Source organism: Calliphora vicina, chromosome 3 (assembly GCF_958450345.1).
Source record: "Calliphora vicina chromosome 3, idCalVici1.1, whole genome shotgun sequence".
In the NCBI taxonomy this organism is placed as follows: Eukaryota; Metazoa; Arthropoda; class Insecta; order Diptera; family Calliphoridae; genus Calliphora; species Calliphora vicina.
In genome coordinates, this window is record NC_088782.1 from 12,372,780 (window position 1) to 12,386,976 (window position 14,197).

The 14,197-nt window shown below is 33.4% G+C and overlaps 2 protein-coding genes across 2 annotated transcripts in view; both read left to right on the forward strand.

Annotated features, from left to right (window-relative positions):
• The first annotated feature begins 732 nt into the window (after nt 1–732).
• Nucleotides 733–14,197, forward strand: part of mfr (misfire) — a 32,904-nt gene continuing 19,439 nt past the window's right edge. The window contains exons 1-10 of the mRNA XM_065504123.1: nt 733–915; nt 970–1,337; nt 1,828–1,930; nt 2,000–2,198; nt 3,649–3,912; nt 3,968–4,368; nt 4,499–4,801; nt 4,998–5,758; nt 6,134–6,302; nt 6,364–7,280. Coding sequence (XP_065360195.1) covers nt 733–915; nt 970–1,337; nt 1,828–1,930; nt 2,000–2,198; nt 3,649–3,912; nt 3,968–4,368; nt 4,499–4,801; nt 4,998–5,758; nt 6,134–6,302; nt 6,364–7,280 — 3,668 coding nt within the window. The remainder of the gene's footprint in view (nt 916–969; nt 1,338–1,827; nt 1,931–1,999; nt 2,199–3,648; nt 3,913–3,967; nt 4,369–4,498; nt 4,802–4,997; nt 5,759–6,133; nt 6,303–6,363; nt 7,281–14,197) is intronic.
• Nucleotides 10,882–12,439, forward strand: LOC135955826 (gram-negative bacteria-binding protein 3-like). The gene has a single exon (XM_065506192.1). It carries the CDS (start codon nt 10,938–10,940, stop codon nt 12,375–12,377), a length of 1,440 nt encoding a protein of 479 aa, XP_065362264.1. The 5' UTR covers nt 10,882–10,937; the 3' UTR covers nt 12,378–12,439.

A 14,197-nucleotide genomic window follows, 5' to 3' on the forward strand; every position in this document is an offset into this window, starting at 1 on the left:
CTTTTGCATGAACTTATGTCTGTTGGTTTGTTGTAAGAAACAATTGTTAAAAATATCTATACAATCGCAAAAAAATTATGAAGTACATTTCTTTTTTAACTAATGAATAGTATCCAAAGAGAACAATTTTTCCATTTCTGCACAGAGAAAACAGATTCGCTGTTGGATGGAGTGACACAAATTTGGATGTTTCTATCATTATTCTTCTTTATCAGCTGCGTTTGCTGGAACCAAAAAAAGTCTATTTGTACAAACCAATCATTCGATTATCAAAAAATTCGATTGTCATTACGAATCTGTTTTCTCTGTATGTTAATAGTTAATGGAAGACATAATTTTAACGTTTCAGTCCCACTGTGTTTATTTAAAACAACAAATCTGTAACAGTCATTTTTAGGTTTGTGAATTGGATAACCAGTTCGTTCCAATGGTTCATATTCATTGTGTTTCTATGTATTGATGCATATGTGAAGTTTTGTTAAAAGAGCTTTTAAAAGCTGTTTGTGCATGCTAGTGATGGGCATACAAATAAATGTGTTTACACGAATACAAAATAAATTTACTTATACAATAGATACATATGTATTAATTTACATGGGATTTGAATAAATATATTATTATTTTACAACACTTTAAAACATAATTTTTGAATATTTGATTCAAAACGTAACTTCAAAAATAGATTTTCCCCAAAATAATAATTTCTTAAAACTGTGACACAAATTTGAAACAATGTTAGCCCCGCAAGAAGAATGTTTTTCAAATATTGTACAAGATTTTCTTATCTGCACCACCATTCACAAAGCCCGCCAATTGGGAGTGTTTCAAAATGCCATTTATGTGCGTTTAACATTGGATAAAATGACAAGACATACAAGAATTTATGAAAATTCAGAAAATCCCTATTTTAATGAGGTAAGTTTAATACATTTAATACTAAACTAGATTTATTCTTAAAACAAATTCTAGTATTTTGTTTTCGAAATCAAATGCACCTTAATGGAGCTGCTGCGTTTGACCATTTTGTATGAGGTGAAAAGACAAACAACCTGCAAGAAAAATCCCACTTTGGGAGAGCTGTTAATAGATATGCAAAGTGTTTGGAATCAAGCAAATCGTTGTTACTTTAAGAAATGGGGTCGTCTGGAAGCTCCCATTGGTCAGATTTCTACATTTACGGCTGTCGAAGGGGGAGGTAGTGGAAAGGGTTTTTTACAAATCGATTTAGCTATAGTTTCACAAGCTTCCAATCCAAATAATTTACTGAGGCCACATGAGGACGATTTGATGGTGTTGAATAAATGGCAAATACATCAGGATTATGATGATATAGAAAAGTAAGATTTTTTTTTATTAATTTTTACTAGATTTATTTGAGCTCTCTTTACACTGACTCGATTGAATAACTTGGAGAGGATTATACAGCATATGTGTTCATCTGTTTGGAAAAAAGATTATCACATGTAATTTAAATGTGAATCTGATAAATTGTATGTTTTTTTGGACGCTAATAGGTATTTAAATCAATGATTGGCAGTCATAGCCACCAGCGGACGAACATTAAGCTGTAAACAACATAAATGTCAACGAAGTTCATACAAATTATCAAATAAGTATCACATTGAATATCAGATCCGGTTACAACAGAGAATGAAAGAAGATATGTGCATAACATGTTATTAAATTATTATATTCTAAGTTATCTCTATGCCGACCACGGCTTTAAACTAAGAACTAAGATGGTATAAATGTAGCTTTAGAATACAACACTTAAAGAATTTAATAATATTTAAAATAATTGGCCTAATTTGATTCTAATTTTTCCAGAAATCTCCTCCAAAACATTGACACTGGCATTCGATGCAACATACGCTATACGGTGACCTTTTATCGCGGCATTATGTTCAAAAAATCGGATTATTTTATACAAGTATTGCTAATTCTCTTTTAGCTATGAAAATGTCCACATTCATATTGTACTCTTTATTTCATTTTAAAGTTTAGATTCCATCCCTTTAAGGGTAAGACAAATGTTGCCAAGAACACGCAAGATCCTAGCTGGAATCAAGAAATCTGTTTTGTTTGGTGTTATCCATCGTTGGCACAAACTCTCGTAATACAGCTGCTGATGCACGAACATTTGCAATGGAAGTGTGTGGCGGAATATGAATTGCATTTCAATGAAATTGCTTTTAAAGGTAACAATAATTCTGCTTCGATTTTTTGTTAAGTATGAAATCAGTTTGCGTCTAGTGTAATAACTTCGACGTAATGAGGATTCGGCATTAAGCTACCTTTAGATCAGGAGAGGATCCTAGGGAGGGGAAAACAAATTCCCACAACTAAAACCGAAAATGTTTATTATAAAAAAGGAAATTTAAATTAATTTCCGCTCAAATGATTGGACCTTCCTGTGCTAAAACGAGGTGGATTTAGCCAGCAGGACGAACCTACCTTTGGAATTCCATCGTGAGCAAATAAGGCTAATTTCTCCTTTATAACAGGACACTGTATAATAGATACGTGCTAGAAGACTGGGCCTACGGACAACGACTACTTTAGAAGCTGTCATAATGAAGAAGAGGAGAAGACTGTGTCTCACCTTTTCTGCTAATGCCCGGCTTTGACAAATCTGAGGGAACGCATCCTCGGAATCCCATTCATATCATTCTTGGATGAGCAATCAAGGTGAATCCTTCATCAGGGAATCTGGTTGATTTAACTCGGAGACAAGGGAAGAATTATAAATACCCTGCTGTTTACCAATTGGGTATCACAATGGGATCAGTTTTGAATGGACCCAAGTGAGCTGCTTGACGAGTGACTGCCCATGTAACCTAACCTAAATGGTTAGGCTGAGATCTCACCGTCATTAGACTAACTGAGTTCTCGTATGAGTTCAACAACTGAGAAATCATTCATCAACAGATTTAGAAAAGCTTCTCAGATATAGATTGAACCCATAAAATTAATAGGTTTTGGACACTCATATGATTTTATAACATTAAACTTAATTAAGGTAGCTTTAGTATTAGGAGCAAAAAACCAGCGCTGGATGGAAAAGCATCCGCCCCGACATTTGTTCAGATTAAGTCGGCTTTAAAACAGCCACTGCTTTTGGTACAAGTTCCTAAATAATTCCATTCAATGTTAAACTTGATCTGTGATGACAATAGCGCCCATATAAACAGTTTCTGAGAATTATTTTGTTTTAAATTCATCGTGTTTGACAAAAATAGTAAATATCTCAGTTGGAATCAGCAGGTTTTTATATGGTCGGAGGCACAAAAGGCGAAATATCCGAAATTTTCTACTTTGATTGAAATTAGGGAGGAAGAGGTCTTTTTAAAGTTCGATATAAGACAAAGGAATTTCAAATCATAAGAAATATTCTGGTTACTAGCTTCAGACTGCCAAAAAGGTGTAAATTACTCCCTTCCAGGACCTCACCATGTTAAAGTTATAGGTCTCCTTTATATATTTCATATATAACCAGTCCCTAACCCCTATGGAGCAATTTCACGATCAGTTTAGTCTAGGCTAAATGTTATTCTGAATCTTCCACCCTTTTATAGTGGTCTTATTCTGTTTTAAATTATTAAAACCTTGTCAATTCCATTTAAAGTTCTAAATGAATATTATTTACAGACAAACCTTCGCTGGGACCCACTTTTATACATTTACACGACAATGTGAATGGATCCCAATATCTGGGCCGTTTACTGCTTGAAATTAAATCCGAATGTCTGGAAACTGAATCAAATCATGTCATGACTATGAAACAGGTGCCAGCTTTAGAAGAAAAACGTTATTGGCAGGAGCAACAATTTCTAATAGAATTTTTGGCGCTGCAAGCGGATTTTATACACAGTTCCAATAACAGCAACTGTAAAATTGCTATCAAGCTGGCAGGTAAGTTTGTGAACAAACAAATAATCCCTTATATAGTTTACATTGCCAATTCTAGAACACAATTCCAATTATCTGGAGTGCTCTTTAAAAAGTTATCCAACTTCCTTGAAAAAAGGTCAATATCCTTTGAAAATTTTCAAATATTTTGTTCAGTTGTCACCTTTTAAATCTATTACATTGAGAGTGCAACTGCCGGATAATCGTGGTAAATTCGAGAGCGATGTAGTTTTCCAGGAATTAATGGATTTTATTAAATCCGAAATTGAGTTATTTAAATTATTTCAAACTCAATACTCGGGCCATCAGCAATCACAATTGAAAGTGCTAAGAGCCATTCTCTTGAGTATTATACAGAAAATGGAGCTGGCTTTTGAGAATAATAGATTGGAATACACTAGTTTCAAGCAGGCCACACAATGGGATATTAATCGTTTGGTTTATTTAAAGGAATATTATGTAAGTATGAATGGGGAATTATTTCACAACTTGAACAATGTTGCAGCTCCTTGGAGAGTTTCAGAAAGCTCTCGAATGAAGCAAATTATAAAAATGCTTAGGAATTTATAAAGTGTTTCCTTTTTTACAGCATAAAATCCTTGATGACTTAAATTCTTCAAGATCAAAATTGCTACCTTCTTTGGATAGTTATTCTGATTTGGTAATCGATGAAGTTGTTGGAGACTTAACAAAATCCTGCAATGAGTTGCAATATTTGTTGTCAACTTCTTTGGTACAAGATGTTTGGCCTGATCTGATTCTATTGCTTTTGGTGGGTAATAAAGAGATTGGATTCTGTAGACTAAATGCTAAAAACTTTTTTTACTCTTCAACAAACCGTGAAGAGAGTTACAATAGCCAGTGCTGGAAATTGAGAAATTTCATTGTTAAGGTGAGTCCAACTTTACTTTTTATGTCTTTAGATGCTCCAAAATGGTTCACAATCTACCACAACGAGTTTAATATACTAAAGATCTAGAGCTTTAGTTCAAGTAGTTTTGCAGGTTAGATCTTACAGAGTTGATGTGTGGCTTCATATTTCAAATCCTTAAGTTTTAATTATTTTATTATTAAAAACTCTTTTTTAGGACATAAAATGCCAGCACACCTGCATTAATTGCGGCTGCACGGTAGCCATAATTCGTGGTTGCCTTAGTATAGTAGCCGAAACTGAAACTAGTCACTACTTAAGCCACGTGGTCCAAGATTGGAAGCATCCCGAACCATTCTATTGGTCACCTCACATTCCCTTTACCAACTTCAAATGTCGCCTATTCATACATCAAGCGAAAATCAAACCAGGAGCCGATCGTAATGGTCTTTGTGATCCGTATATACGTATAATGATCTCTCAATGTGCCGCTGAAACTGCAGTGCTCTTTGGTACACTCTCCCCCATTTGGAATACAGTGATATCTCTGGAGAATATACAGCTCCCGGGGGATTTCTTATGGTATTTGAGTAATCCCCCTATGGTTGCTATAGAAGTCTATGATACGGATCGGAAAACATCAGACGATTATTTGGGTTGTGGTGTTTTAGCCATGTCGGTGATAAAAAGTGATTGGATTGACTGGCATGCCAGAGAGAATGAAGGCTGGGAAAGTGAAGAGGTGAAACACAAACATGCCATACAAAAGTATGAGTTATTAAAGTATTTGACACCACCACCATTGAAATGGATACCAATAGCTTTAAGTGGTGCTATAAGAGCCGAGGTTTTGATGTCAGGGGAACTGGTGGAGTTGCAGGATGTTAAAAAAGTAAAAGAAGTTGTAGAGGAAACTAACGAAGTCAGTGTAACTGTGGGTATCCCGAATGCCATTAAACCGAATATGAAAAATTTTGTGTAAGTTGAAAAACTAAATTGATTTCCCTAAGCTTTGACCAATTATGGACCGATCATATAGGAAAAACTGATAATTTCTTAATAAATAAGGAATTTATATCACTAATTTCATTTACTGAAAGCTTATGTCCTCCTCTACGATTCGTTTGTACATTATTTTACAATCGAGTCAGTAGTTTAGAAGATTCAGATTTATTACCACTTTTTTTCGATCAATCCAAATGTGCGGGATGATGACATTATCTTTGATTCGAACATAGCATTAAAAATTTAATAAATTTGAAACCATACTTAGAGCATAATAATAATGTGTTATGATCTTAATAGTGAGTGGTTCTAAATTTCAACAAAATAAAAATCTTAAAACATTTTTAGGTTGGAAGTTGTTTTTGCTGGTTTCCGAAATTATCGCAAACAAAATTATTTGACTAGCAAGCATCGGGTTAAACTAATGATGGCCGATCTTATGTTAACCAGTGGTTTATCGACTTCAGCCATAAAAAATAGTATGAATTTTTTGATTTTATATGCCTCGGGAGTGGTGGTAAGTACATAAAGAAACTCTCTCAATATTTAAAATACCTATCGATTCTTTAATGTTACAGAGTCTTCCCGAGCAATTGGAATATTGGCCCGCTATTATTGCCACAGATGTGGCGGTTTCCAGCAAAGGACAGGAAGCCACATTGGGTGCCACTTTAATAGCCAACTCCAAACGTTATCTGCAAAAGGAAAATGCCATACCTTGTCTACCCGCAGAGGATGATTTAGAAATGGATTCAGTTTCTACCATCATACATCTGGAAGACGAAGAAGAAAGTGAAACGGAAACTTCAGAAACCAAACATTTAATAAACAAACAACCTCAACATTCATATTGGAAAAGAGTTTTAAAGAAATTGAAAATTTATAACAAACAAGAATCTAAACAATCAAATGATATCTATAATATAAAGGAAGGAATTGATGAATCCGAATTTAATTGGTGGACCAAGTTTTATAATTCCGGCTTTATAGAGCCTTGTGCAGCCCTTTTCCCTTTTAAACATAAGTTGTGTATTTATCAAAACGAATTGGAAAAACAACCCGAATTTAGTTACCTAAACGACTGGGCTGAACCTCTCAGCATGGTGCATGGCGTAAGATATAAGACGAAAAATTCTCTGCCCACAGAAGAAATCTATGCCACTCTGAAACTTCATATAAAAATTACACCCTGTATATGTGGACGAGCGGCTGGAGGTGCAGCGGGAGATGGCCAAATGTTAAAACCTTTAGCTACCGCCTTAAATCCACGCTATCAGGCTCAATTACAGTCACTAGCCGAATTGGTAAAGATCATAGTACGTGTGTACATTGTCCAGGGCATACAATTCCGTCGTAGCGAGAAAAATATTCAAGCTGATGCGTATGTTAAAGTGCAATTGGGTCAAAAACAGGTGACAAATCGTGCCGATTATGTGCCCAATCAAAGTAATCCTGTATTTGGAAAATGTTTTCAATTGGAGGCTTTGTTACCAAGGTAAATGAAAAAAAAGTAATGCACAATTTATGATTACTGGTAGTTAGAGTCAATTTGAATAATTTAGAATACAAAGATCACACAATATATGTCAATAGCATGCGAGAAAAAGAATAATATATCTGCTTGAAAGAGAAAACATTTAATAGCCACTTAGCGTACAATTTAATAAAGTTCTATTTATAGAATAAAATGTTTATTATTATACACACATTCATTAATTTAACTAGTGTAATCATTAAGGCTATACTTAATGTTGGGAATAAAAATTACAGGAAAAATTGTATTAGTTCCAGAATGCAGGCATATAACCAGTAGTCATTCTAGTTTGCCTTTGTGAATAAGAATTTTTGTTTTAAATTGTCACATTTGAAAAATATTCTATGGAAGGATTTGAAGAACTCTATGCAAGGATTCTTTAATCAATACAAATAGAATTTTCATTGTTTGATATCATGTTGCGATAATCACTAACTGTATGGAAGTTGCAAAATATCTGAAATAATATAAAATCTCTTGATAATACCCTTCACCATGATATAAGGGTATATATTGGGTATATGAATTAAAAATGCAGGATTTTTAGCTTTCATTTTGAAACAAATTTATTCAAAGTATTGGCCATTGTTAGCTATGACTTTTTCCCATATTTCTTGCAACAGATGGATTCCAAACCAAAATAACTGCTCATCTGTTAAGGCCAAGAACGAATCAAGCCAATTTCGGATACTCTGTTTTGAAGTCAAGCTTATCCCAGAGAGACCGTTCTACATCGATTGAAACAAATAGTATTTGGACGGGCAAGGTCTGGACTATAAGGCGGATGACGCAAACCCACTTCTTTCTAAATAGTTTTTAACAGGTATTGCAACATGTGGCCTAGCGTTGTTATGATGGAATATTATGGTTTCATGTCTGGCCACATATTCTGGACATTTTCGGCCAATGTTCGTTTCAAACGAATCAGTTGCGTTCGGTACAAGTTTCCTGTGATAGTCTGGCTAGATTTCAGCAGCTCATAATAGATCCCACTAAATGCAGAGTTACCTTATCGCCTTGAATATTTGGCTATGGTGTCGGTTCGGCTGGTAGGCTTCGGGTTATCGTAAAGAATCTATCTTTCATCGCAAGTACTGATTCGGTGCAAAAATTATTTTCTTTTATCGCGTTCTAGCATCATTTCGGATCATTGCAAATCGTCTTTCAAGGTCTCTCGGCTTCAATTCGTATAGTACCCAATATCCCTGCTTTTGAATGAATCCTGCTGCTCACAAACGTTATTTTGCAAGCTCTTATTGAGTTTACAACAATCTTCACGATGTAATGCTTCCAATTCTTGGTCTTCAAACTTTTTTGGCTGGCCTGGGCGATCTTTTTCATCCGTGTCAAAATCACCACTTATGAACCCCACAAACCACCTCTCGCACGTTGAAATCGATGGAAAGCATTCACCATAAGCTTTGGTGAGCAATCGTTTTTTCAAATTAAAGAAGTAATGCAAAACTTCCCGCTTATGACGCGAGAAATGCCGATTATGCCGATATTTCATTTCTGGGAGTTCATTTTGAAAAATCACCAGAAACTAATCTTAAATGGTGTTAGAATTTGTAGTTTTAAAATAGATTTTCCAAATTTCGAAACTGATCCCTGCGAATCGGAAATTTTTTTTAATACATTCCCGTATGTCCGGAAATTCCCGTAATATAAAATAATAATATATCTATATTATTATATTACTAATTTAAAATTTAACCCAGATATGCCGACTGTACTACATGTTCTTGTTCTTGTTTACAGGATACGTCACGTTTATCAAAATACCATTTTTTGTTGTTCACATACTTAGTACTCACCACTACCTCATGGGAGATTGTGTGATCGCATTATTTTTTGCTACTATTTTTGAGTTATTGAATTTTTAGTTTGTGATATTTTCAAAATGCCCATATTTAGTCATTATGGACATATCTCGTTTGTACTGAAAGTAAAATTTTGTACATTTACAAGTAAATAAATACTATATTTTTTTGGAATTTATATTTATGAAGAGTAGCTTGATTGTTATATGCATGAATGTTTCAATATTGCGTTTTAGTTTTTTTGTTGAGACCCCAAAGTCTATATATAGGACTTTGGGGTCTCAACTTAAAACGACTTAAAAAACACTTTTTTCAATAAATTTTTAAAAAACTTTAATTGCACAGTTTTTTATTTCTCATTTGCTTCCAAAATAATATAAAAGTACTTTTAAAATGATCAAGCTCAAGCCGCCGGCATATCTGGGTTAAGCCTCTATAAAAAGGGTGCTACCAACCTGTCATTTAAATTTTGATTACATATTTTTTTATTTACAAAATATAAATATAAAATACTCTGTTGGAACTGCCCATGTATACTTTGCATATGTGTCTGATTGAAAATTTTCCCATATATTGAGTAAATCATCAATTGATCGATTTCCATATTTTTTTGTTCAATCGTAAATTATAAATATCAAAATGATCAAAAATGATTTAGAAATTTCATGCTGCAGTGACTGTGTGACGACTCACTCATTCCTAAGCTCTGTCAATTTTCGATTTACATATTTACAGTAACGGCAGAAGTACGTGATTTGGAAAAAAAATTACACTAGAAAACAAATTAAATACATACCTTTTTCACTGGGTTTACAGCATGTAATTATGATACAGCATCTTAAAATCAATTGAAGTGTATAAATAAAATTGTCACATTTACTAGATTTTAAAAGATAAGTTTTTCTTTATTATATTCTAAATATCCGATCAATTTAGTGATCCCTCGATTCTTCTCTCTTTGATTCTTCATATCCGGCTTTTTGATAAAAAAACAAGTAAGAAAGTATGGTCGTTCAAGCCCGACCATATAATACCCTACACTAAGTAAATATCTATATGAACGTTATTTATGTGGAATTTTGTGTCTATACCAACATTTTTAAGAGATTTATGCACGTTAAAGTGATTTTCGGAATCGGGTTTATATGGGACCTATGACTAATTATGGACCGATCGTAACAAAATTTGGTGACATGAGTTTTGTATATATAAAACTTATTTTGAGCGAAATTTGTGTAGATACATATATAAATTAAAGATTTATGACCGATAAAGTCCAATTTCGAGAGGACATTTGTATGGGGGCTAGGTGAAATAAAAAAATGGAGTTTGCTGACTTTGCTCTATATCCTTCATATAAGAAGAACCAGAATCTATTTAAACAATGTTATTTATAGACATAGAAATCAGTGCTATTTAAGAAAACGCTCTCAGCGTTTTCGAGACTATAAAAACACATAATAATTCCCAAAAATGTCTCTGAAAATATAGTTAAGCAACGTATTACATACAAATTTTAATAAAATAATTCTAATTTTCCCATTCCACAAAGGGAATGATATTCTATTTTTAATATTTTGCAAAACGTAATGACCCTATTATTCACACCCTTATCTCTTATGAAGAAGAGTGTTTACTAAAAAAAAACACAATTCTAAGTAAAGAGCAAAACTACAGCTTGAACTAGAATCTAAATATAAAATACAAAAGATAAAGAAAACGAATTTAGTCGTCTTTAGTACGTCGGACATTCACTTCAACAGTCAACACTTACTGATACGAGTCAATAAAGAAAACAATGTCAAGACCAATAAATTGTGTGCATTTGTTATTAATCTTTTTCAATGTCATACCATGTTACTGGACATATGAAGTACCTACAGCCAAAATAGAGGTATTCTATCCCAAAGGCTTCGAGGTGTCCATACCACACGAGGAGGGCATAACACTTTTTGCGTTTCATGGCAAATTAAACGAAGAAATGGATGGCTTGGAGGCTGGCACTTGGTCTCGTGATATTTTAAAACCTAAAGATGGACGTTGGATATTTCGTGATCGCCTAACCAAACTAAAATTGGGTGATACCTTGTATTACTGGACCTATGTCATATACAATGGTTTGGGCTATCGTGAAGATGATGGTGTCTTTGTAGTGAGACAATATAATGAAACTGGTATCGTGGTAACGGATACACCACCAGTGACCTCGCCTAATCCTCAGTGTCTAGCCACTGTGACTAGGGTTAATGGTGCATCAGTACGCTGTAGTGGCGAAATTATATTTGAAGAACAATTTGAGGGTCACAGTTTGGATTCGAGCAAATGGTCTATGGAGAGACGTATACCCCAAGAACCTGACTATGAATTTAACATGTATCTTAACGATGTTGCGGATGTTTTGAAAGTTGAGAATGGAAAACTAACCATAATACCCAAGCCTACTATTCATCATTATCATGGTGATGTATTTAAGAAAACATTTTCATTGGGCTTATCTTGCACGGGTAAAGTGGACACCGATGAGTGCGTGTTTCATCCTAGAACTCAAAATAAGTTAAACCCTTTAATAACAGCACAAATTAAAACGAAAGATAAGTTTTCTTTTAAATATGGCAGAGTGGAGATAAAAGCTAAAATGCCCGCTGCCATGTGGGTGTATCCGCAATTATGGTTGGAGCCCTCAAAGCTTGTCTATGGCGGCAATCTGTATCATTCGGGCCAAATGCGTGTGGCTCATACAATTGTCAATGGAGATGAGCTATTTCTACAAGGTGGTTTGATTTTAAATTCCAACGAACCCTGGCGTTCTGCAAAAATGTGCCAATATAACCTGACAAATCTCAATTTGACCAACGAGTATCACTTGTACGAATTAACCTGGAAACCTGATTTAATAGCCGTTGCTGTGGATGGTCAAGAATATTGTCGCTTGGAGATCACAAATGAAGTTCAAGCTTTTAGAAATCTTGAAATATCTGGCCAGTGTTTGCCAAATCAGGAGCTTTTGAATGAAGGTTCCAAATGGGCACCTTTCGATCAGGAATTCTACTTGACCCTGGGCTATGGCATTGGTGGCAATAACGACTTTAAGGAGGATACAGAATGGCATGAGCCAAAACCTTGGCCCAATACCGATCGACGTTCGAAGAATACATTTTGGAAAAAATATAGCAGCAATTTAAATTGGCTGTATAATGGTGATTTGAAAGTGGATTTTGTTAAAGTTTATTCAGTGTGATTAAAATTGAATTATTTTATTAATTTTGCACTTAAGTTGACTAATAAAAAGTTCAAAGAAAACAGCAAGTGGTTTTCTATTTCTACAGGAATTTCCAAGTATCCAATAATTTCTTGGTTATTATAAATTAAGATCTACCTTACTATATTTGTATACAAAAAAACTAATTTAAAAATTTCAAAGTACTAAAGTATAGTTAGTCAAGCGCAACCATATGATACCCTATACCGTGTATAAAAGTACAGAAAATTAATTAGGTAGCTTTAATATCGAGATTTAGACCTAGTATAAGATATCTAATTAACATAAAGTTAATTATCAAATCGTCACAAAATTTGATAGCATGGTTTTTGTGTCTATGGAACTTATTTGTGATGAATTTTACTTAGATATCAATACATGTAAATAATTTATGAACGTAATGATATTTTTTGAAAGTGGGCCATATATTTTGATCATATTCGGTAAACACAGGGAGTGAAAAAAGAAAATTTCAACCCCCAAAACTAAAAAGTTTTAATATAAACAAGTAGAGAGCTATATTCTGCTGAGCTGAATCTTCAACAAATTAATATTTAAAATAAAAATTTTAAATATTTTTAGTTAAACAAAATTAATTTTTTTTCAAAATTGTTTTTTCTAATTTTTTTTAAAAAAAAAAAAAATAATTTTTTAAATTTATTAGTGAAAAATAATGTATGACAAAAAAATGTTTTTTGAAAAAAAAATCGGGTTAAAAAATATTATTCCCGATTTTGACCCATTGTAGGTCCAATTTGCTATGGGCTTATATAAGTTGTTGCAAAGAACTTTGAAATATCTATCATTAGATATCCATATTGTCTATATTAATGACTTAGTAATCCAGATATAGATCCAAAATAGGCCAAATGATTTCCCTATATCTCAGCCAATTGTAACCCGATTTTCTCCATTTTAAATAGTTACCGAACCGGGTCTATAGCGGGTACATGAATGTATGAATCATGTAGTTTATTTGGACGGACATGGCTATATCGACTTCGCTATCTATAACGATCCCGAATACACACAACCTTAAAAGTGAGTAAACAACCGCGAATTTTTTGATTTTTTAGGATCATGAAAATCATTATAGTCCGACTTAAATCTTTTTTTTTCACAACCGAATCTATTATTCAACTCAATTTTAATCGATGAATAAATTTTAGGATTTTCATTATCTTTAAAAAAATCAAATATTTTTTGGTGTATACTCACTTTTGAGGCTCACTGTTAGTGTTTATAAACTGGTTAACCGGTTAACCGAAAAACTGGTTTTACTTCGAAATCTCGAAATTTAAAATGTTGATTTTCGGTTAACCGGTTTATCGGGTTTTTATCACTAGGTTAACCGGTTTTTAAAATTTGGGACTAAAATTAATAAATCTCATGTTTTTGTGCATTTTTAATATTCATTGTATACACATTATTGGTCTGATTTGAAACCTAAACTGCTGATTTATAATACAAACCTCTTTAGATTAATATTTTTAAGAACTGAGAAAATAAAACTTTTGTATATTTATAGTTTTATAATATTAACCATTCCTTACTACCAAAAACTACAAATTTTAAAGCTGTATATACACTGAGGGAAAAACGACGTTGCAAAATCGACAACGGTTGCTGTCATTTTGACTCCATACGGTGTCACTTTTTTTCGACACCGTACGTTTACAAATTGTAAACAAACGGGTACGAATCGACAACGCAATGTTGTTAAATTATTCGCAACGCATTTCAACGTGACTTGCTTTTTATAAGTGTGTTTTATTTTTATTTACATTAAAAAATGTTAA

Excerpts from the sequence above, each read along its gene's own strand:
- LOC135955826 (XM_065506192.1), top strand. The coding sequence starts at position 10,938 with ATGTCAAGACCAATAAATTGTGTGCATTTGTTATTAATCTTTTTCAAT.